General features: G+C 36.5%; 1 protein-coding gene across 2 annotated transcripts in view; it reads left to right on the forward strand.

The window, feature by feature from the left end:
- Positions 1–26,200, forward strand: part of PDZRN4 (PDZ domain containing ring finger 4) — a 375,873-nt gene that overhangs the window by 342,892 nt on the left and 6,781 nt on the right. For both annotated transcript variants that reach the window (XM_049694039.1, XM_004283466.3), the window contains 4 exons: positions 10,944–11,042; positions 13,897–13,959; positions 20,758–20,859; positions 24,903–25,019. In XM_049694039.1, the coding sequence (XP_049549996.1) occupies positions 10,944–11,042; positions 13,897–13,959; positions 20,758–20,859; positions 24,903–25,019 (381 nt within the window). The remainder of the gene's footprint in view (positions 1–10,943; positions 11,043–13,896; positions 13,960–20,757; positions 20,860–24,902; positions 25,020–26,200) is intronic.

Consider the following 26,200-nt stretch of genomic DNA (forward strand, 5'->3'; position numbering starts at 1 on the left):
TCCCAGTCTAGAATTCAATGTATAATATCTGAAATAGATAAATATAGGCCCTCCTTTTCTCATTCATTAGATCAGGAGATATTCAGGTCTACTAATTTGTTTTAATGAATGTTATTAGAATTTTATTGCCAGTACAATAAAGATGCAGTGCATTTCATGTATCAAAACAGACCAACCTTAAAAAATAACTAGGAGAGCTGACTCCATAAAGAAGGGATAGAAAAGGAAAAATCTAGAATCTGTGCTATCAGATGAGTTCTTTGAACACTTTGGATAATGGCCAGTGGCAAAATATAGAACCTACAAAATATGAAATAATGCATGAATTCAGGATCAGCCTGTTACCTACAATTAATCACTATGTATTTACAAAGAAATTTATTATTACACACTGTGGTACTAATCTGGAGATGTGGGACACCAAACATCTTTTCATAACGAATCTTGTGGAACAAGTTACTTACTGACCATGAGATGCTTGAATAAAATACCATATTTTTGAATGATCATGGTAAGGCAGACGATATTTTGGATTTTTGTAGTTAGAAGAAAATTTAATTCATTATTTGATCATATTTTCAACCAAGGTCTTAAATATTAGGTATAAGAATATAATAACATAAAAGACTTCTTCCTCTGATCCACTTCCAGGAACACAAATTTATTCTACGTAATGTTTTACAATGTAAAATCTTTGTAGTTTCTGTGTAAGTTTTACACATAATTTTCCTACCTATGAAAAACACAGTGGGTTTGCACTATTTTTAGCAAAAAAATTTCCATTGCATATCAACGTATTGACCCAACATGGAGCATGATAAATGGAATATTATCTGATAAATTTAGATTACTATCTCCATTCAAGTTCAAAAATGTAGTTTTTGCTATCATGCCCCAGATTCTTTCCTTCCTTTAACTTTGGTTCACAGTAAATCTACCATCGCTACTAAACTCTGGGCCCTTTGGAGCAGTCTTTTAGTCCTAGCCACCAAACATAAATATATTCCTTCTTGGGTTTATCTTAGACCACAGCCCTGTAGCTCTTCATTCTGCCTTCTTTGCCACTTTGTTCTTATCTATATATCCTACCTGCCAAGGGATAGGCAGTATATCAACTCCTGTGCCAAATATTTAACAGGGCTTCCAATATTCCAAAAGGTTAGCTTCCAAATGACATTGTTTTCTCTTAGATAAAGCAGTGATAACTCTGTCACCCAGTGTTAATATTTATAACCTATTTCAGTCCTAGTTTACTCAATCCCCTTGTAGGTGCTCCTGAGGATCATTTTGTGAATGTGTAGATTTTACTTTTATTCTTCTACTATGCTCACTCTGCCACCCAGAGTAGCTATAGGTTGTCTTATATTTAAGTAAAAGGTATTTTTCTTTCTCAAGTAAATGTCTGCTTTTCAAAATGATTTTTCTTTTTACTTTAAAACAGCACCCCAAATAGTAAATTGTATCTCTTTAGCTGGTCTCCTTTATGGAAAACATGGCCAAGCTCAAAAGCATGACGGTGAATGGAACCAAGAATTACAATCACTGAATCAAGGACTACCAGGGCACAAAGGGTCACCCTGTCATTTTCGACTATTTACTCTTCAGAATGCACATGACCAATATCAAAGAAATGCTGTTAACACTTTCTTTTGAAAAAGCTAGTTTCCGTAATTCAAAGAGAAGAGAGCTTACAAATGGCAGGAGTAGAGATACAATAAAGACAGCAGGACCAGGTGAAATGCAGTACTATGAGAATGACAATAGATGTTTGAGCCTCTCAGAGAATGGACAATACTTTTATATAAAATTTAGTGTGCTATTTCTTCTTTTTCAGTCTACTATAGACACAAAGGGTTGAAAGAATAGTTTAAAAAAGATGTCAACTCAAGCCCTTTTCTCCTTGAGTCCTGTGTCATCACCCTGATTCAGTTTACCTTACAGCTAACGTCACTTGTCAACCTTGTTCCTGCTTCCACACATTTCACCTAGGTAACCCACTTCCATCAGCTTCTCTCATTTCCTGCAGTGATTTTCCCATTCCCATCACACTCTCCTCCCTGCACACCCCAAAGGACCATCCCAGGTGAGAATTACGTAAAAAATAATATGAGAATCAATGAGATAACAGTAAAAAAGAGCAATTGAATGAAAGTCAGGAGACTTGGCTTCTATCTTAGCTCTGCCACTAAATTACCAGGTAAATGTGGGAAAGTCATTTCTATTGATAAAAGTTGGAGGACAAGTTAAATTGTGTCTAAAATTTCCTTCCAAGTAATCCTATGAAGTAACTTATGATTATATTAATTTTCTTAAAATTTAATCAATATTAAAAATAAAATAGAAGAAATTTATGCTTCTGCCTCAGTTGAATATCAGAAAATCAAGTCCTTGCTTTCTCTCAGTAGTCCTAGTTTCATAACTCTTTGTAGTTTATAGAAGCTGGAATGCCCCAAATTTTGCATAATGATCTGTCTCTCCCTTTTCTGCCCAGGACTTTGGTTATGAGATCTTTTAGACTTTGGTCCTAACTCACCTCTCTAGCATCATCTCTTAATACTCCCCTCAGCAACCCTTTGCTATAGCTGCAATGAACTTCTTACCCACTGCGTGAAAGTAGCTTCTCTCTGGAACTTTCCCTCTTTTGGTTCATCCCTTGACTCATCTATTTTCTACCATGTAGCCCATTGCACTTTTCTGAGTTCTTTAAGTGTTTAAGCCTCAGTCTAATAATGAGGTCTTAAATCATCGTTGGACTAGAAGAGTGTATTGAGTGAAAAAACAAGCTTTGGAGTAAAAGCAAGAAAAAACAAAAGACTATATTCAATTTCTGACTCAGACAAATAGTTGCTAAGTAACCTTAGGTGAATTACTTAATGCTGGGCCTGAATTGTTTTATCTATAAAATGAAATTTATACTATCTACCAAAATCAATTGGGACTCTGATCCAAAAAACAGAAGACTCAAAACAAATACTTACGGAGAAAAGGAAGATGTATTGACTTTCTGAATTGAAAATTCCAGAAGTTTATGATTTCAGGTATAACTTGATGCAGGGGCTCAAACAATGCCACTAAATTTTAGTCTTTCTCCATCTTTTGGCTTTTATCTCCTCTTTGTTGCATTTACCCCCAGGCTCTATATATTGTGGGAAGATGAAGATTTGAGCTGCTTCTATAGTCTTGCAGGTTCAAGTACAACAGGGAAGGCAAGTGTTCTTTTCTCAATAGTTTCAACAAAACTCTCAGGCCTGATATTTATGGGCTTGAACCGTATCAAATATCCATCCTTGAAATGATCACTACAGCTAAGGAAATAAAATACAATCATTGGCTGATATCTAGGTCACATGACTGCCCCTAAAGCTGAAAACAGTGTTGAACAGACTTATAGACAAGGAAAGAAGAAGGTGTGATTCTGCACAAGAAATTTAGGGTCATGCTTTCGAAAAGAGAGAGAATGAACGCTGGTTAGACCGTAAATAACTGTGATACACTATATTAGCCTGTCATATTTTTATAAAACTAAATGTGACAGTATTCCCAAAACATTTATCACAATGGTTGGTACCTAAAAGTTTCCTGTGCTAAATGAGGGCCTTGGCACATAGCAGGTGCTACAAAAGTGTCAGGTGAATAAAGTGAATAAAAACTAAACGTGCTAGAAGAATTCTTAGAATGAGTACTTTATAGTTAATTTGGCTTGATTTTTCTAGTTCACTGTGACTAATTATCTTGTTGGCAGAAATTATAAGAGAGTCAGTCACATTTATTGTTTGAACAGCTTTCTGAATCTATTCTACTTAATCTAATACGATTATACTGAGGTACAAACATAGCCAAAGCAATTATAGCCTAAATCCAACTTCACTATAGTAGTTAACTCATCCAGCAGATGCCTGGGGGGCTTCTCATAAATCCCCAAATTCTGCTGGTATTAGGAATGTAAAGAAGACGGCATGGCACTGTCCTCAAGAGCTGAGTTTCCTTCTTTCATATCTAAGGCTTGTGGGATATAATAAACATAACAGAAAATATCTGCTTAAAGAATAGTAAAGGAAACCAACAATAAAAATAAGCAACTTAATAAAATACAAATTTGATAATAAAAAAGAATAAATACTCATAGTTGTCAAGAAGTTACTAAGCATTGGTGAAATTTCTGTAGAAAATTTTGGAGACCCTGCTTCAGAAAGAGTGATGGAGAGGGATCCTATCCAGGATATTACTTAAGCTGAAAACTGAAAACTGAGAAAGAGCTGTAACTGGAACCAGAGCAAGGAGCTGTTGAGAATTCAGGATGAGTCCTTTAGTTAGGCCTTGAATCGCAGCTCTGCTTCTGACTTGGCTGTGTGACTCTGGGCAAGTTACTTATCTCTATGCCTCATTTTCTTCATCAATAAAGTAGAAATAATAGTAACGTTGTTTAAGGACTTATATGACACGGTTTACATTCAAGCTCCTACCTTCTCTTGCATGAACTGGTAACATTCCCAAATTGTCTCTCCATCTCTTAACCCCTCCAACTCACCCTCCATGTTACTGTTGAAGCCATTTTCCAAACTGTAAATCAGACTATGCTATTTCCCTTTCCGTGAGTCTTCTTTACTTTTTTACAGAGTCCAAATTATTCAGTATAGTGCAGTCATTCTTCTATGATCTTGCCACTTCTCCAGTTTTACACTTCATCATGTCCACTCACCCACTCCAATCTTCAACCCTTAGCTTCACATACATTAATTACTTAAGGCTCCTCTAACATGATATGTTGTTCCCTATCTCTGTGCCTTTGCACGGTCAGTGTTCTCTGCTCGGAAATTTGGCCTTGGTAAGCACCAAGTCAATTCCATTATGTCTTCCAAGGCATTTTTATTTGATTCTTCCAGCAGCCCTCAACCTATAGCTGACCATCATCTTTGTGGGGTTTCCTCCCTCCCCGTCCCATAAGGATGATATTGTTCCTTTGTGTGTGTGTGTCTGGCAATGGGAATGATCTCATAGGGAAAGAGAAATTGATAATGCAGGAGAAAGAGAAGGAATAATTCCAGGAGGAAAAAAAATTGAAAAGAAAAAAAAGGAATGGTTTACCAAGTGGAAGAATTGGTCTTTGATAGAATTGGTGATCTTTCTTCCACTGTAACAGAATTATTGCCTACAGGGTGGATACAGATAAACTTAGATTAATATGCTGAGTGGAGGGAAGATACAGTGGTTTCCATTTCATGGCTTCTTTTTTCTCCAAGTGTGGAATAGAATGATTGGCTACGAGTGAAGAGAGAGAAGGCACCCTAGCAGAGTTGCAGAGAAAAGGGGTGTGAAATACTCATCTGGGAGAGCAGAAAGTTGAGGTAATAAGAATGTCTTAGCATCCAATGAGTTCTGAGGGGAGATCATCAACTGAGAGTGGGCAGGTTGTGTCTGAAAATTGAGGAAAGTGGAGCAGCTTGACAAGGGAAGCATGTGCGATTGTCAGGCAGTGTTGATGGCCCGTCTGAGGTTTGTGGGAATGTGTTTACAGTGAAAGCAGTCCGTGTAGTTAGCATGGCTGTGTCTTTTCCTCCAGGACCATACAGCTGCTTAGGTGGGAACACAAGGAAGTGAATAGTTGGGCTTGGCAGTGATTGACCTTTGCTGGGTGATACGGTGAAGGCAGAGAACAGCAAGGACGTGGATTTTTATGAGTATCGTGACTAACTGCAGCTCCAAGCTGGGCAAGGAGAGAGGGGAGGGTGTGAGGGAATTATTGATAGTGAAAAGTGGAAGGGTCAACAGGTTCAGGGTCCAGTGAGAGAGCACAAATGGTGGAGTGGGAATGGAAGCTGATCAGACCATGGAGCGCTTAAAGTGGATATTTTAGAAGTAAAGCAACTATGGAAATGACATTTTGTGAGTAGTCTTTTCTGTACATTGCTATGACATGTTGAATTATATTGATGTAGACCTGCCCACAACTAACACATAAATCACAAAATCTAGACACAGATGATTGTGGATGTTTAGCAGTGCCACTTGTAAGCTAATAAATGATCATTTTATGTTTTGTTCAAATCTCAAGAGTCAACTGTGAAAAACCCTGAATTTCTGGATTCTTACAAAGGTAAACCACATGATCCTAATACTTAAAAACAAGTGCACTTTCTCAAAAGATACAATATCAAAATAGGAAGGAAGAAAAAAACATGTCTGATGCAAACAGCACGTTTTTCTGGTTTCCTGCCCTGCCTTTGCTCTTTGGTATAGACAGAGCAGGACTGAGTGAAAGCCCATTAAAGGGCAGGTGCCCATGCCGCTGGCCTGATTCTCTAGTTGACACAGCAGAAGTAACCATACAAAATACAAACCACTTGTCACACTCACCTTGATTTTAAGTTTCCCATTTCTATTCCTGACATGGACTCTTAATTACTGGCCTCGTGAATCCATTCCCTTCCCCAGTTAAAAGTATAAACAAAATTAACATCTTTTTCTTTGTTAGGCTGTAAAATTGATTACATTTCCACAAACCTCAAATGGGTAATTTAAGACTTCCTAAGGCAATTCAGAGTCCACAGTGAGAAGCAGACAACCTGGATCTAGAAAAATGTGGCAGTTTTATTTCTCAAAGGATTCAGAAAGAGAAAGTCGCTAAGAATAGGATAGGATTAAACACTGCCTGTATTTCACAACAATATCATTGAAAAGGGAAAGTGGTTGAGTGAGGAGGTGAGGTTAGGGGTGTTAGTGTAAAGACAGGACCACGTGCTTTCGCTTTTACCCTAATGTCTCTATAAAATGTAATTTATTTATTAGTTGCAGTAACTTGTTTTGAATGTTTGGAGTTGAGGTGTCCAAGCCTGAAATGTTGTAGTCATAGCAATTTGGGTATTGCAGGAGTTTTGTCGTTTATTTTTTACTGAGTTTTATACCTGATTTCCACTATCCAGAAGAGAGGGAATTGAAGCAATATTTTCACAGTAGAGTATCTAGGCTTCTCTTAGCTGTGAGGGTTAAAGTTTTCATATTTCCTACTTAATTCATTTTTAATAAAGGTTTTGTTGGAAGAACTAAGCATGGTATTTCACTAGTTACTAATCAACATTACAAAATTTAAGACAATGATATATGATTAATACTAAGCTTGTGTAGTAATGGCTATGTTGTCTGATGAATAAAAACCAAACAACAAATAAAATTAAAAGAAAGATATGGACACAATAGACCCCTCTCTCGGGATTATCAGTTGATATCAGTGACCATCTTGTTTAGCCCTGGTTTTCATTCTGACTTGCGTAGACTGATTGCCTCTGAATTTTCTCACTCATGCCATGGGCCTCAAGAGCTCTTTAGAGCGTGGAAACAATTTGCTTAAAAAACCATTGCAGGCAGCTTCAAGCCTCAGTTCTTCTTCCAGCAAGAGAATTCCATCTAAAAAGCAAAAGTGTGTTTTATTTTCTTTTTAAGTTCCTTGTTCCACCTTAGACCCAATCATAAAAAAATATATAAAATATTCACAGCACTGTAGTGCAACCAATTTATGTAAAATCCCATTCTGTCTATAATTTGAAGGATATCTCACAGCAAACTTTACTAACTTTAATCTCCTACTCCACCCTCAATCTCAATAATCAGTTTCTCACAGGATTAGATACTGTGATTTGATTTTTCTAAGGGACTGTACATATTCCCAGAACATAGCATCTTAAAGCACATTAAGCCAAAATGAACGTGGTTTCATCGGGTATATGAAGTGATTCTTCCACTGCAGTCACAAATGACTTACGGATGGTTAGCAGTGCCATCCGTGCGGGCTTGCCTTTGATTTGTAGATACCCAAGCATTGTCTCCACGGAGAAAATGTACAGAGGTAGCATTTCACTTTTATGTTTTTCATCAAACAGTTTCCTCGTGACAGAGGGAAAGGTATGAAAGTTGTTAGGGAAAACATTCTCTATTACTAGAAGGTTATTTCTTCAGAAGTCAGAGGCTTGTGTGCACTTGTGTGAAGGGAATACTAAGTTAAACCTGGGCTAGAGGATTCTTTTCAGATAAGTAGCCTTTACAAAGCCTCCTTTACCTCATACAAACAAAATTGTCAACAGGTAGCTGCTTATAAGTTATTTTGTCACAGAATTAAAGAAACTTTGATTCTAAAATGTATGCTTTTGTGTACCAATATGAAATCTGTAATATCTGAAACATTCTCAACCAAAGAAAGAATTGCAGGTCCGCACTTGGGGCTGGTGCTCGGTGGTTTGTGGGCTCCGAGAAATCTCACTTGCGCCTCCTCTGGAGCTTGGAATCTTACTTACTTCCATAAGTTCAGTCCTTTGAACTAAGGCTTGTAATAAAAATTGTATTTTCAATCTTTATTGGCGTGAACCAAACCCTGGATGGGGCCACATTTTAAATAATTACTAATGATGATCCCTTTAAGAAACATTTATCAATTATCTTTATATCTCAAGAGCTACTTGTGAGAGAATGGAAGACTACACCAAATACCAGTTTTTTCTAGGAGATAATTAGGATGGCAAGCCTGAAATCCCAATGGCTTCCTAGGTAGGCAGCCTTAGGAAATCCAGGAAGCAAAATAAATAGTAGGAGGATGCCCAGTATCTTAAAAGGGGGAGGGGGTGATGTTGAAAACAAAGATGCTGTGGGTAACTTTGAGACCTGCTTCACAGTTTTGCTTAGGTTCAATAAGATGACAAGATTGAAGAGTTATTTTGACCTCAGGATCTCAGATTTCTGTTTCCCCGTGATTCTTGGTGATATTGGTGTTGTATGGGTGGTTCTACCCTTTTTATTTTAATAGATTGGTTCCATTTTACCACAAAATATTTAGATATGCATCTTCTAAACAAACACCAAACCATAGTACAGCATGGAGAGTATAGAGAAAACACTCATGAAAGGAATGCTTCCCTCTGGAAACAACTTCCCACAGGGTGGGGTGTTTTCTCCAGTGCTATTGGAAGGACATCGAAAGTCAATGGATTTCAGCTCCGAATACAGATCATTTGCTTTAATTTAAAGGTCTCACTTTCAATTTTGTATGGGATGTTTAGGTTTCCTTGTAGGCCTCTTAGGAATCACAAGCTTCTTTACTCCTTAACTGTATACTTCATTGCTGTAATCGAAGCTCTTTTGTTGCTATAATTCCTTCCTAATGTTACAGTTTTAGTCAAGTATTCTTTCCCTCTAGAGGCATTAATTGTTGCCAATTTTGAAAATGCCCTTGATTGGTGTATACTTTTTGCTTCTGGTGCCAAAACATGTCACTGTTTGCTATTCTTCCTCTAGGTGAAAAGACTTTTTTTCTTCTTGTTCAACATACACCATGCCCTTTTTAAGCTCTGTAGTGTAATTTAGAGTATCTTTGTCTACCAGGTGTAAAGTCAGCATTCTTCATGGTTTCATGTACTTCACCAATTTGCAGTACATGTCTCAGGATAGAAGATTTAAATTTTCTTTTATTTGCTATTAGCTGTGAAATTATTGGTCACTGGAGCTTATGACAGTGTATCCTTGTTAAGGATTTACCTTTGGTTTATAGTACATCACCAAAATAAATGGTTATTTTCCAATGACAAGACCTTCACTGAAATACAAAGTTAAAAGGGAAGATACTTCTTCAAATGTAGCATAGTGTACAGGAAAATATCCTCTAGTTTGAAATTAAGTGAGTTTCTCTTTATTTAGTCCTGGTAACTATTTCAGATCATATACAGTTAAATGGATACTTTATTAACAAACTTTATTCCCTTCATTCATACACACGTGCGCGTGTGCGCACACACACACAAAATCTACCTCCAGTTAAAGAGGAAATATTATTTAATTATTGTTTTACAAAAAGTTATAAACACTAGGATATATTTTGAAATAAAAGCCATCACCCTTCAACCAACATTAACTGAGTCCCCATACTGAACAGTCCCCTGTTCCAGGCACTAGAGAGAGAGCATTAAGCAAGACAGACAAATAACTCCCACAAAGCCTGAGTTTTAAAAAGATGGTCTAGATTTCATTTCCAATTTAAATTTATTCTGTTCTTCCTCATCTGATTCTTTACTAAAGGGCCTTATAACCTCCATCCAATAGGAACACGTTCTCCATGATGAGAGCACCAATTTATGTTTCAGTGCTTGGAATTATGCAATTTATTCTAAAAGTCATCTGCTTCTGAGAGTAGTACAAGTCTATTTTATTATATAAAAATGAAATACACTGAAATTTACTATTATTTTACTGAATATAAATCAAGAAATAGATTCAGTGTACATTACCTAAGCACTGACATTTTAAGCCCCTTAGCCATGTGTTGCAGTAGATGTGTTTCCTTGTTCATTTACTGCTACATTTTTGAATCATTGCCTCTGCCCATATGACTGTTGATGTCTCTCCCTACAGCCTGGATGAACCTATTTCTTTCCAAGGGTGAGGGCTGCTACAAGGTAATAGAAAACCTTGGCCTGAGCTACACAGAACTCTTGCTTATTATAATGTTGTATAGAACTCAAAAGAAGTATTGATGTACAGTTTAGTCTTTTTTTATTTGAACTTAATTTTGTTTTATTAAAATACAAATAAAAACACAGTAGTTTCATAAACATTTTGCTACCTACTTTAACATTCTCAAATATTTTCTTGATTCCACATTTTTGATTTATACATATTTTATTTAAACTTCATTTGTGGTTTTGTAAAGTTTTATGATTTAATATAAAAAAACTGCACATCTCCAAATTTACAATGAAAAGTTAAAACACTGGCCTGAATATACAGATATACATGTTGAGAGTAAATTGTGAGGATTCTGGTAACATGGGTTAATTTCAGATGTTGGGCAATGATTATGAAGACTTCCCAGGATGGCCTAAAGAATATCAGTGAGTTCTCCATCCTGCTGCGGGATTTGATTTCTCTCTGAGATAAATGTCGTTCTGTGTGTGTTTTTCTCTCAGGAGGTCGAGTTGTGTCGTGTTAACAGTCAAGAGAAGCTGGGTCTGACAGTCTGTTACCGAACGGATGATGAAGAAGACACCGGCATTTATGTCAGCGAGGTGAGAAATGCCATGGAGGAGAGGTTAGAGGAGGCAGACAGTGAGCAGTGGAGTGAAATGACTCATGATGAGAAAATCCTTGGGAGGCTGGAATGGGAAGAATTGGCAATGTGCCAGTAGTTGTCACTTTCAATTAGGAAAGTAAATTATGTTGCCCAAGTAGTGGAATTATTATCAGCCTATTTAATGTGGATGCCTTCACCACAGAATCCCAGTAAGGAGAAGTGCAACAATTGTAACATTGTCTAAATCTGAATAAAGTCCCTTAAGTACGCAGGAAGTCGAGCAAAGTTTTTGATAAGCAAACATTTGTCCTTCTGTTCCCGCTGTGTCTTTTAACTGTCCTGTTAACAATAGCATTGACTTTTAAATCTAATATTCACAATAATCAGATATTTTACTCTGCTGACAGAATTGATAAATTTAAATATCATATCCAAGAAGTGCATCCATTGGTTTGTTTTATTCAGCCCCATAATCACTTTCAAGAAGTGAGGTACTTACCCAGGGAACTGTATTCAATATCCTGTAATAAGCCACAATGGAAAAGAATATGTACATACATGTATATCTGAATCACTTTGTTGTACACCAGAAACTAACACAACATTGTAAATCAACTATACTTCAATTAAAAAAAGTGAGGTACGTAAATGTGAAATACCCTCAGTGTTAATAACTTTGAAAAAATGTGAAGCAAAATTTATTATTATAGGTGATTTTTTGAAACTCCCAAAAGAATCATTTTATGAGAAGTAGTAAGGTATTATGTGTGTGTGAGATATATATACATATACACATACAAACATATTTATAATTACACATATACATGCAAACACATATATGCATATACAAGTATATATAGATATGTTATCTAACTCCTGCATATATGTATGTACACACATATATGTGTGTGAAACCATGTACGTATATATGTATGTGTATGAACCCAAACTAAACACTAATTGCTGTTCTGTGCTGTTCCAAAGTTTCTTGGCCATGACTTTGAAAACATTACGTAACTTACTGCGCTTCGGCTTCCTCACCTAGAAACTTAGTACGACAATGCTTATCACATTACTTTTATAGAGGTGTTTAGACTCTGGCAGAGATAATATAATTAATGAACTTAGAAAACTACTCAGCTCTATAAATGTATCAGTTTACCAAAGAATCTACTGACTGGCTCTCACTATGGAAAAATCTCCAGAGAATACTTCACTTATATACTTCTTTTAAATAAACAACTATGATAACCCCTCTGCTTATGGTGAGGAAGTATAAGGAAACACCTGCAGCATTATCTTTTGTAGTATGTACGGAGGTACAAATGCAGAATTTTAATATTAGTTTGATTACTGTTCTGAAGACAAAGTTTTAGTTGTGAATGTCTTGTAAATAGGATACAATTGATTAATCATCCCTTATTTCCTTCAAGTGAGTCTCTGTTTACTATTTAAACATGTCAACTTTGGAATTTTACTTTTCAGGGGTAATAAAAAAGCCACAGGAACAGAACAAAATTACTTGGAAAAAATGTTTCCCTATACCTCTTACATGTAATTATAGTGTCTTTTGTTCTTGACTGAGCACTTAAAACTCATTTATTGGCTGGCACCACCTAATTAAAAAGTAATATCTAACATCTGGATAGGATGGATCAACCTTACCCTACACTTGAAATACTTTGCTTTAAAAAGGAAAAAAAAAAAAAAAAGGCTTTGCTAGAATAAGCTCCAATAAATTGTTTGAAGCCTTCCTGTGAAATGTGATAGATGGAATTACCCCCAGTGAACAGTAAGTCATCACTCAAGTTTGGCCCATTAAAATGTTGATAAACTATTAATAGAGCTTTAAATATCTATTTATTCTAAAATAAGTGACAGTTAGTATACTTCACCCTATATGTAAAGTAGTGTCTAGTAATAATCTACATGGATAGGATTTTTTTCATTTCTTGAGCTACATAGATTATAAATCTCTTTATAACTTAATGTGCTCATAACACAGAAATCCCTTTAATAAGTTTGGACTTAGGGTATAGCTATCAGGTTTTCTCAGACAGCTAAGACAGGATTTAAAAATCACCCTAGCAGAAAGTAAATTTCCTGGGTCCTAGTATTAACATCAGCTGAGGATCATGTCAGCTGAAGACCATGTCTGACAGTTGGGACACAGAAATGAGTGAACAGATATAAAAATAAATAAATAAAATAAAATAAAAAGGGGAGAAAGGATAAAAGGAAGGAAGAAACAAAGAGAGGCAGGGAGAGAAAAGTGGTCCACAAATCAAGATGTGCTCTAGTACTCTTTTTTTTTAAAAAAAAATCTTTATTGGAGTATAATTGCTTTACAATGGTATGTTCGTTTCTGCTTTATAACAAAGTGAGTCAGCTATACATATACATATATCCCCATATCTCCTATAATAACTCTTTTAATGTCATTGACTGCTAATCTGACAGCTGTGTAAGTTCTAGTTTAGTTTTCTTTTATTGATTCAATCCTCATCAAGGGTCATATTTTCCTGCTTCTTTGTATGTCTAGTAATCCTTGACTGGATGCCAAACATTGTGAATTTTGCCTTGTTGGGAGGTGGCTATTTTTATTCCTGTGAATATTCTTTTTTTTTTTTTAACATGCTGTAGTACTCTTTAATTTTATTGTAATTAATTCTAAAATAGTTCATTTACATTTTTAGAATCAGTTGACAGAAGAAAAATTTGGCATGCACTCTATAAATCAATAGAAAAACTTGAAATATGTTTTTAAAAATATTTTTTAAAACCATATTTTTAAGTTCCTGGGAGGATATTGCATATCCAGTTGAAGCTGTGTGTCCTCTCCCTTACAGGTAGATCCAAACAGCATTGCTGCCAAAGATGGCCGGATTCGAGAAGGGGATCGTATTTTGCAAGTATGTGGGGTGGTTATTTCCTTTAATTTCCTACTATCTGTCCAATAGTTTTAATTTTATTTTGTTCCTTGAAAAATGTTAGAGAAAATAATTTGTGTTTGTTTCTGGATAATAACATCTAAAAAACTAAAAGTGATCATTTAAACCTTTTTAAAAATAAGGATAGTGCCATTTAATAAGGATTATTAGCTAATAATTAGTGAGTAAGACATAATCTCTGGACTCAGATACCTCAACTTCAGCTTCCAGCTCCATCACTTACTTGGGCACTTTACTTAACCTCTCATTGTAAGCCTGTTTCCTCATCTTAAAGAATGGTAATAGTAAAATATATTGCTGCAAAGGTTAGATATGATTAAGCATGTGATGTGCTTAGCACACAGTGCATGGTGAGTAATGAGCATTAACTGCTGTTGTTACTAGCATCAGCAGCAGTTATTGCTGCCTTTTCCACAATAAATTAGGTAAACAGGGATCCCAGTGTTCCATTACTATGAAAGTTTAGAAGTCTGAAGAAGTCTTAATTATTTATAAATGAGTTGCTGGGGACATGTGGAGGACGGAATGTGAAAACATAGAGGCTGACTGAATTTCAGTTTAAAAATAGAGATGGTAAGCACCTTATAGGGGGTGTGTAGACTGGAAAGAGTTCCCGGCCCAACGAGGAGAAACTGCAAAAGCCAAAGTTTCTGTCCTAAATCTCCCTTGACCTGCGCTATCCCTTCTGAGTCCTTTCTCATAAAGGGTGGCTGGAGGAAGACACACAGCGCCCCAGCTTTTATGTCCAGTTTAACCCAAAATAAGAACAGAGGTCCTTGGGGGTTGAGTTTCACTACAGATAACAACTGCAAGACAGGAAGGAGGACTCAAATGACAAATTGAAGAAGTTACAAACTGTTAAAACATTCTGCAAAAGTTTTAATTGTTATGACATATCTGTTGTTCCCATTTCTCCTTCCTAGATATGAACCCCTAATGAATGTTTCTTTCAATTTAATACATTTGGATTCAACACTCTACCTGGAAGCAGGGCTTTAAAAATAGACAAGATGCCATGGCAGCCTTTGGGGCATTCCCTGTGTATTTAGGAAGACAGCTGCTTACACAGATGATTACAGTACAATGCGACGTTGTCATGAGAAAGTTGTACCACACGAGGGCTATTCTGCCCAGACTTCTGCTGGTCTTCTTTCCTTTCTTTAGTGGGGGTACTCACTGAATCACACCACTTCTCCATACCCCTTCCCTTCTCTAGCGAGAGGCCACAGAACTCCTTTTTCATCAAGGACCCTCTACTAAGGCTCCAATGAGGAAAGAATAAAAGTATGAATTAGAGGTTATGGTCCCACTAGTCTTCAGAAAACTTGAAGAATACATAATTCCTACTTTAATGAGCTCCCTAAGTGATGACCTGTAGTTAAACAAAATGGGATGTGTCTATCACTGGATAACTCAGGGGCAGGAAAAGTGAATCAAGAAACCAAGACTTGCTACAATACTTTCAATGTTTTTCTCACACTCGTGTGAGTAAACGAGTGAATGAAACACGGGTATTCAGTAGAGAGAGTGATAGGATAAATGGAAGAATAAAATCTGCAGTAAAGCTTTACTTATACATCCTCGTTAATAAAAAGGGGTACCATCTTCGTGTGTCATCCAGATAATGAAAGCTTCAAAAATATTTCATTGAGTTTTTGATTTAGAAATCATTTTAAATGTGTTGTTTACTTTGTTAACATCTCCAATTAAATATACTGAAAAGAATGTAACCTTCCTTTGATGCTCAGGGTCACGTCACACCCAGCAATCACCATGCAGTGCTATATATAATAGAATAAAATGCTCAATGGCTGAAAGATCTGTAAGATTGTGTGCCCTGATATTAAATGACCCTAGCTGGCTACTTTTTCTGATGCATTGGGTCTATGTTTTGTCATTTTCCCCTTGCTGTTTCCAGCTGTCACTTCTTCCTCTCACCATCTACTCACCACGCCCCATACCCACTACTGTGCACTCACTGGCTCCCTTCCTAGTTTCCAGGTCACCACCTCCCATAGGTTAGATACACAAATACAGTTAGTAAAATGGTGTCTATTAGTTCTGTGGGTAGAGTTTGATAGAAATAAAGTACATGTGCTTCCACAGATGCATACTGTGTATTTTGACACTTCCTTATTCTTGGCTCTATCGTGGGCAGGTAAAGTTTTCAGATAAGATATTTTCTGGATAATAAGGCATTCCTTAATGGACTTGATTCATTGAAAAAACAACAGCAGGATTGATAAAGTGCTGTGGTTTGCCTGATTAGTTTATGTTTAGTGACAAATATGTCACATCTAATGAATAAATACCTGTCACATTAAAAAGCCTAGAATTCAATTCTATCTGCACACACAGGAAACAAAGAATCTTGAGGATGATAGTAAAATTATATAAAAGAAAACTGTGACAAAATTGTACCGATAGACAAATAGCTCCCGTGTGGCTGGTAAGGAGATTATGGGATACCCTGTAATGAACAATTAATGACTCCTTTCCCAGGGAGATGAGGGTGGGAGAAAGAGAGGATTTCTTCTCATCCTTTAAGTTTCCTGGCTGGCTTTGATTTAAATGAATCTCTTTAGAGCAATCATGATTTTAATTTCCTGTTCACAGTGACCTACGTAGAGTATTTCTATGGTCCTGCCTTCATTGTGTAGCTAAAATTTTCTAACTGTGGTGCTCCACGGTCCTGTCAGAGAACCTCACTTAATGGCACCACACACACAGGTAATCACATGATATTGTTAGAAGGTAGGGGTCATGCAGAAGAGAAACCATGACCCACCTTCGTGAGAACACATTCTAGCTCTCATGTGTTTTTTCTCTGCAAGTGCTTGACAGTTCTATTTGCTGTGCTTTTGCCACAAACTGCTGGTATCAGATGTGTTCCCAGGAATTAATATGGGGAAATTCTTTTACAAAATTGCCGTGCTGAGTCAGGAGAAAAATTAAAGACATACGTGATCAGCCATCTAAAGTAAAGAGTGCTCTAGTCTCACGTTCTCTTTGGCATATACTATTCCATGTAAGCAATCTAATCTCATGTTGGCCAGAAAAGTCAGTCATGTTTCTAAGGATTATTCCTGACAAAACCCTGCAAAATCTCCAACAGTGGAACAATAAGACTTCTAATCAGCTCTCTTTCTTTCTCTGCCTTAAACTGGTCCTTACCGTTTCTTCCTACTCTTACTTTCTTCCCTTTGGATAACTGTTTTCCCCCTATTTCTGTTTTTTTCACCTCTGTATTTCTATTCTTCACTCACCTTCTTTCTCTCCACACTAAAATATAAGCACATTTGAAATAATTTTTTTTTCTCTTGCCTAAGATTCCTGGGTTTTCAAATAAGAAATTCTATAGGTGGTTGAATGCCAAGAAGTGTAGTTGCCTACCTGCCTATGGTACACTGGTACAGGAAACCTAAAAATTGGCATATTCAAGCAAAAAAGGCTATATAAATATATTTCTAGACTTTTAGGGTTTTACACACACACACACACACACACACACACACACACACACACACACACCCCCTCATATACCCGTACAGGAGATTAGGCCTAAAGTGGAATTTCGGCTGATTTCTCTTTGTAATTGCCACAAATCTCTCCTAAACCAAGAAAATATACATTTTGAAACTAATATTTGCATATACCATGCACAGAAAATGAGACAGATATATTATCTAGCAGTTTTTCCTCATTGATAACAAAGGTTAAATATTACGTTCCTCCTTGCTCTCTTTCCCTCTCTTTTCTTGAAATGGAAGTCTTCCATTAAATTGTGCTGACTCCAGTTCTCATCTATGCTCTCCCCTTGTTTCTGGGTCCCTCACCTTTCTGTCTGCATGATGTTTCCAGGCTCAGCAAGCTGCTTTCCCACAAGCAATCCTGTAGCTATGAGCCATCATTCAGCAACAAGAGCAAATGAAGGTGGAAAGGTCTCTCTGATTCCATTCCTCAAGTCTTGTCATTCCTTGAAAGGCATCTTTGATGAAACCTATGGCTGTATTTTTTGCCTCAGTATCAATCTGGGTATCAAACTAATGTCCCGAGTACAACGGGATCTACCAACCAAGTGGCTAAGGTGGCCTTTATTTTGAAAAATAAACAAAGATTACATTTTAATGCCAGTTTTCTGTGACAGATTTCTTTCATTCCACATATGATTCTGGATGTAAAACTGTTTCTACAATGTATGATCTGTCCTCCCAAAATAAGAACATAATGCCAGGACTGGAGACCATGGCTTTCATCAGTATGAGTTCACAGAGGAGAGAGAAGAACACCAACTATAAAGGAAATCAAATGTAGCCATATTGTTTCTTGATGGCCCTCTAAAAATTAAAAATATATATGAGATAGATATCTTTTAAACTAGAACCATGTTTCCTGCTATGGATTTCAATGTTATGCATGAATTTTATTCTATTTTTTTTTGAATTTTATTTTATTTTTTATACAGCAGGTTCTTATGTTATCCATTTTATACATATTAGTGCCCATATGTCAATCCCAATCTCCCAATTCATCCCACCACCACCACTACCCACATGAATTTTAATATATGTGCTTTGTTTAGAAGAAAAGAGTCTTTCTGAGGGATTAAAATATAAATAATCATAGTAATAATAATAACAACAATAGCATTAACAGTAATATGTGCAAGCTTGAGCACTTTCTGTATAACAGGCACTTATTTAAACTGTTCACATATATTAACTATTTTAATCCTATAACAGTCCTCTGAGAAAAGCACTATAATCTGCATTTTAATAGAGGAAATGAACAATAACATTATCATGACTGAAGAGTGTTTAGACTAATGGTAAGTAAAGTTTAGATGAAGAATTTGGAAGTATGCATATACTCAAGTGAAAAAGTAGTAGTGAGAATTGTATTTCAAACAGAAAAGGTTAAGTTGTGTGAGATCATCCAACTCAGTCTCCTTAGGATCAATGCCTACAATGGAGGGAAGATGAATGATTAGGTCCATAATTGATAGACAAATAGATGCATCACAGATATACTACTAAGAATTACTATGAAATGGATAAAAGCCCTCAAAACTGAAAGAAATCATTATTTTTAAACTACACGCAATTGAGGTGGGGGAGGTGTAGTGGAATCCATCACTGCCAATTTATGTTTATTTGAAGAAAAAAAGGGCTTGGACTCAGTACAAAATTTTCAGATACGTATTTACCAAAAAAAAAAAAAAAAAAACCCATAACACATCCTTCTTGGTCATTAGTCCCCAGTTTGGAATCAAAGTTTTCATTTTCTAATTTGGTGAATTTTATTTGAGAATTGCCAAAAAAAAGGGGGGGGGGAATGTACTTTATAAAAGCTGAATTTCCTGTCCACACATACAAGTGAAAAACTAAGGAGCTATTCATTTGATCACAGTAAGAAAATACAGCATGAGGTTGTATGATTCCCCCCCACACCTTTGACTATCACTGTCTGCTTTCTTTGTGCTAAATATGAGTCTAGGAATAATAATCATTTATTGTGGTCCACAGTTGAGATTCCTGAGCTTGTCTTCAGATAATTATGTCTGTCTTCATGCATCAGCCAGAATCCCAGAGACCCACAAGGAGAAAATGTCAGGAGTCTACTTCATGCTTTTAAGCAGAAATTCTCAGTGAAAGATGTTAAATTAATTGTTGAAAAAAAATGGTCAATGCAGCCACACTTTCTGAAATAAATACTTATTTTAGACAGAATTACTTGACCTCTTCAATTGAAATTTCTTCCCACATTTTTGATTATGTGTTATGGATCAAAAATCTCATCTCTATGGAATTGAGCAATCAATAAAATAAAAGAAATTTAAAATAGCCAAAGAAAAAAGTGTATCAATAAGAGCTAAATACATTTGAACATGAAATGTAGTTTAAAATACAAACTTTAGGAACCTTATTTGCCCTGTAGAACTTAGAAAAAAGAAAAAGGTGCATTTCAAACACCGCTAGAATCTTTTGTTTTAATCGAAAGTTTACTCAAGCTTGGCTTCTTTCAGTAAGCATCCTTATTTAAATTTTTTTTCTTATTTTATGTTAATTTTTAAAAATTTTATTTAAGTATACTTAAGAGATGAGCCTTAGGATATTTCATTAGTTTTGTTGTTTTAGGGAAGCGGATAGATCCGAGAAAGGAGCTGGAGTAGATGACAATGATACTGGTTCTTCGTTTGATTAGTTAAGCACTGAAAGATATCCCGAGAGTGATTTGGGGCAACTGAGTCAGACCCACACGCAAATACGAAATGATTAAATGAAAATGCAAGCAACAGCAGCCCGGGAGCATCGCCCGGTGAGAGATAACGCGGCAGCTCGCTAATTGGCTCACAGCAAGCGTGCAGGATGACGGATTTCAGTTGTGGTATTGCTGGTCCTACTTCCCCCAGCACCATTATCTCAGAGTGACACTTCCATTACTCTGAGCGGAGAAAGATGAACGTCACCTGTCAGGGGCTGGTTAATTGTGTTGCTAGATGTATGTTGCCAGGGCGCAGGTTGGACATTTATGAACATAACTGCTTCCTCTGATGTCCGCCATCCTTCAGGGATCGATACGGCTCTTACAGTAAGCGCGTAATTGAGTGAAGGCACTTACCACTGAGGGGCTGAAGACGAGCCCATTGTGTGAGCTTCATTGTCCATACATTTACCATAAATGAGCTGATATTTGCCATTTATTGTGTGCAGCATTGTGGAAATGGAAACTAATGCGCCACTTTCATCTGTTTTCTAGATAAATGGGGAAGACGCCCAGGATCGAGAGGCGGCGGTGGCCCTGCTATCTAGTGATGAGTGCCGGAGAATCGTGCTGCTGGTGGCAAGGCCGGACAGTCAGGTCAGAACAGAGAGAGCAAAAGTCTTGAGACTGCACTTTAGGTTCATTGTCTGCTATTCTATAACAGATCAGTGCCATGGATGTTTGTAAAACCAGGCATACAAAATATAATTGAGTCATCTTTCCCAACTGGCCAAACTTATCAAAACAATTATAAGTAAAGACTCCTTAATATGGCTTCACAGAAAGGCAGCTAAACATTTTATTTTTTTGAAAACACAAAATTGAATCATTACTCTCTCCTTCCACTTGCCAGTTATTTAAATTAATTCATAAATGAAAAATGATTGACTTTATGTGATATTTAATTCTGTGTGGATCCTTGCTTTAGTTTTTCATCTAAAAATACTTAATTGGCATATTAAGGTATCTTGAAAGAATCTCTAATGAGAGAAACATTAGCATATCTAGCTATCAACTTAAATCTTTTTAGAGTAACTTTATCCAATAAAATACCTTAAGAGTACAGTGTAGTTCCATGTATAGTAAATGAATTTTTTCCAACTTTAGTGTGACAAAAACAAATTGATAGCTTTTAAAGAATTTTTTTATATCTTTACAGAGGGAGATGTCATGAAAGTAAAGGAGAGGTAATGGTGGAAGAAAAGTACTATTGGTACTTCTTTTTATATCCTTTTTATCCCCCACCACAATGCAGAAAGGACATTACGTTGTCACCATTCTATCCATCTGTCAGTGCTGGATAACCAACTTCAGTGAGTGAAGTTGGTTATATCACCATTTGTCTTTCAGGTTATTGATCTGATATATTTCAGACTCAATAACTACATACTATCTATAAATTACATTGAGTAAGTGTATTTCAGGGTCAGACCGAATCCTGTCTTGAATATAGTGGTTTTAAAAGATGACCCTTTCCACATATATTTCCATTATGCCCTTGACCATTCTGAATGGTTCCCATAAAGCCTGCTATAGCCTAGGGCAGACTAAAGTTACACACCTGAGGTCCTAGGAGTGGGAAAGGAAACCCCACAACTGGCTGTGCTGTCTATGTGGGAGTGAATTATTAAAATACATATGAAATTGCAATAATTACCTGGAAATTTTGCAAACTGGTTAATCTCAATGATCCCATTTTCTTGAAAAATAACAGAATAAAGGGGCTAAATACATATTAGTGAAATTAATGGTAAATTGACGAGTACTCAATAGTCATCCTTGTTGTAGAAAAGATATTTCAACTTTATAATGTGGTTTCCCTGCCCTTTCCATGTAACTGCTAGAGAACCTCACTTATTTATAATTAAAGCATTTTCTTTATTATGCCACATAACAGCTATAACATACTGTGGAAAAAATAGAAATTAATAACATAAAACCAGATCCTGTTAATCTTTAATGGCGTACATATGCTTGGTAGAACCCCTGGCGTTTTTGAATATCTGGTTACACTCCTGACCCAAGAGTCAATGTTGGAGGATGAATTTTCAAGCAAGACTTTCTTCCCACAGTTGATAAAAGATGGTTGTCTGACTCTGTAGCATATCATCCTGTCTGTCAAAATCAAGATCTGCCCTAGCCCCTTGATCCTAAAGAAGCTGTCATGACACTGGAAGGCAGCTAATTGTCTTTAGAAAATCAGATTTCTAGAAAAATAAGGAAAGAAAATGCATTTTAATATCATAATTTAAAAATGTAATTTAAGCAATACATGCTATAAGGTGGCAAAAACAACACAAAACTTGTATTTATATCACCATATTTTCCCATCAGTTTCAGTATATCTCATTATTGCATTTTTTGCATGTGTATTTTATTTAGGGAGAGTATAGAAGTTTTAGTGTGCTTTTTCTAGTCTTTTCTTTTTTTTTTTTTTTTTAATGTTTCAAATTCTCTCTACATTCTCGGAAATGATCAGAGTTGCTGGGGGCAGTATTGTGCAACCGTGCAATATTTTTAAATAACTCATTTCTTTCATTCCCTGTCAACTTACTTTGATTTTCTGCCCATTTTCTTCCTCAGACCATTAAAGATATTGCTATTTGGTCCTATTCCCCTTGGGACATTGGGGCAGAGAGGACTCTTGTAAGAACTGTAGAGAACTTTTGAGACAAGTGCAGGTTGTTTCTTTCTTGGAAATGCCACGTGTGAGCCTCTACTGTGCAAGAAAGATCCCCCTGTATAATTATGACAGTCCCCCCTTTCCCATGACTCAACTCAAGGGAAAAGTCTGTCTCTGCCACAGCACTGAACTCAGACTGCCATGAATGTGTGTGTAGGGGGAAGGGAAATGCTACAGGGAAGGGAGGTGAGCCAGAAGAATCTCTCCTGACTTAGTGTGCTGTGTATTCCTCCAGCCTAGAGGGAAGTCTTAATCAAAGTAGACATACACTAACCACACATGGCAACTCAGGGATCTGTGGGGTTAGTCAATAAGAAAAGAGTTATAGGAAAGCATTAATTTCCAGCATGTGTTCTCTTTGTCTTCTCCATCCCTTCATTTCAATTTCAAAAGACTCTGTTCCATCATTCACTGTATCAGTGTTGGCAGATATTTTGTTTTGACCTGATTAAAGAAAAAGTCCTTGCTGTGCTTATAAAAAATAAACTTTTCTAGCTTTAAGTAATTTCTTTTGGAGCCTGGCATTTGCAGCTTCATGAAACTTAAAAGGGATTAAAAAATGTAAAACTTGGACAATTATGAATTGGACTGAATTTAAATTCTTAGTCAGCTTAATCTTCATAGCTCATCTGTATATCAAAGTCACCGGAGTGGAACTTGGTCAAGTTATTCAGGCCACCGTGAGATAAATGAGGATGCATAAATGCATTGATGCTTTTGGCCCAGTCAAGTTTGAAATAATTTAAGGTCTAGGTAGCCTTTAGTAAATAAAAAGAAACCTATGATTGCCTTCATTTAATGAATGTGATATGTATACACTCATGCCTCTTCTGGTGCAATTTAATGTCCTCTCAGGTTTGTTTGTTTTTAAGTTTTAGAAGTTCAGTTCTCTTAAAGACAAGCTTATTTTTTGTGTTTGTTTGGTGCTTACCCATTCGTCCGGTGGTGAAAACATCTCCCACTGTTGTCAATTTTGACTCACTAGAAAGCTGCTGTTTCTTTGTAACACAGAGTAAAGGGGAGCTTTGACAATAATTCAGTTAATTCAATCAGCATAGACAGTTAATTTATGTAATCCAGCTCCAAAAACCCACTTTGAGGCAAATTATCTGAATTGACTGTCAACACTTATCATATTAGCAAGGTAACCACCAGTTTTCCACTTCCTTTTGTATTGAGAAACCAAAAGGATTTGTTTGGTTTAGTTTGTGTAAGACTGCCACAAGAATACCTACCTTCAGCACCCACAAAGAAAACCCTGCACACTTCACACGGCTCCCTCACCCTTACGTGAACATTTAAGGTCTTCTTCCTTGGAATTGGGTCTGAGAAATGAATCACAGTAGTCATGGCACAGCATCACTCTTTATTGAGAGTAACTTAGAATTTTCCTTTTTTTTTTTCAGATGAAATAAATGTCCGTATTTGTGGCAAGCAGCCATCTTGTTAACTTGAAAGTCAGCCATCTAAAAATAAAAAAGCAAAATGAGGGTAGCATCAGTGTGTGTGTGTGTGTGTGTGTGTGTTGGTGGGGGGTGCTTTGTATGGAGTTGCTTTGGGGGTTTTTGTTAAGGAAAAAGGCCCGATTGTCTCATAGCCCTATTAGGACCATTGCTGTTCTTTAACACAGGGACTGTTGGGGGTAATGAGCATGACAGCTGTGGATTATGCAGTATGCTTTTCATACACTTTGAAAGGCAGTGATGTTCTGTGCTGAGGTCTACTCAGTTATGAGAGAAAATCTGTAGCTCTGTTTCAGGGAAGGATAAAAGGCATGAGTCCAATTTTTTTTTTTATCACCTTTTCTTCCTTCTGAGAGGTGAACTATAGGAGGCTGGTATTTTGAAGAGAATCATTATGATAAAAGGAACTGGTCAGGCGTCACCATTTAAGTTTACCCTATTTTATCTTGAGTTCTCATTAACTGAATGTAATGTACTAATGTATTCTTTTGCAGCTGGAGGAAGGCTGGCTAGAAGATGAAAGGAATGAATATTTAGAGGAGTTAAACTTATCGATGTTGGAGGAACAGCATAATGAAGCAATGCAGCGCACTGCCAGTCAGGTGGAGCAGGTAGGGCCACGATCTGAACTCCAGCATTTGAAATGATGCTAGTTCTTTTTTAAATGTGTAACCATAAATGGAATAAAAAAACAAAAAGCAAAGAGTTTGACCAAACATCTCTGTGATGGTAATTTTTGAAAGCAAATGATCATCTCAAATGAAGCAGAGGGAATAAATACAATTTTTTTCTATTAAGAATACTTCTACTTTGGGAAGCTTAGGGGCCATTGTGGAGAGTACAGTAGTATTCAAATGCTGACCCAGGCACTGTTCAACCTAATTCGGAAATTTAATAGTAAAAAATGCATGTTGCTTCTCAGTATACCAGTTAGAGATAAACTATATCTCATGAGGTAACCCCTCCCCCCAAAAAAAGTAATTTTGTATTTTAAAATATTAATGCATGTATTTGAATATTTAGGCAACTTTAGGAAGATGATGACATGATGTAAGCCATCAACCTTATTTGGGTATTTGGTATCGTGATTACACCTTTATACTCCTGAATTAAGAGTAGTTCAACTTGCGATTATTGATATCATTTTGTCTTAAGGTCATATATTCATTCAACAAAAAATTCTCAGCCCCTAATATGTTTCAAGTACCATGTTTGATCCTGAGAATACAAAGAAAATGAGCAAAGTTCCTGCCTTTAAGTAATTCGTAACTAGTGAAAGATCACAGTGTGGTTTGTGGCAAACCGAGTCTTAGTATTCTTTTCATTTTTGTTGTTTTTCTACTAGATAAAATCAAGATCGATATAGCCTAGATTTTTTATGTCAGATTCATGTCATTCATTTGCCTAATATAATTTTATTAACACTTCCGCTGTCAATCTGCTTATTTGTTTAATTATCATCCTATTCTCAACATTAATCCTTAACTCACCCTAAAAGGTAATTAAAAAAAAATCCTGGCAGTTAGGCTTAGGAATATAAAAGACAAACATCCTATCACTTTGCCAAACTGAATGATGAGATGCACTGACATGCTGGCATCCCATAACAGAGGTGTGTGTGTGTGCGTGTGTGTGTCTGTGCATGCGTGCTCATGTGTATATGCTAATAAATTATTAGGTTGCAAACTACAGTTGACAGAGCCATGTGTGCTACACTCTGTGCTCACCATGGATGCTCAGTGGCCACTTCACAAACAAGAGTTCATGCTCAAAAGCAATGCTGCTACTGTAG

The sequence above is a fragment of the Orcinus orca genome, chromosome 11 (assembly GCF_937001465.1).
Source record: "Orcinus orca chromosome 11, mOrcOrc1.1, whole genome shotgun sequence".
In the NCBI taxonomy this organism is placed as follows: Eukaryota; Metazoa; Chordata; class Mammalia; order Artiodactyla; family Delphinidae; genus Orcinus; species Orcinus orca.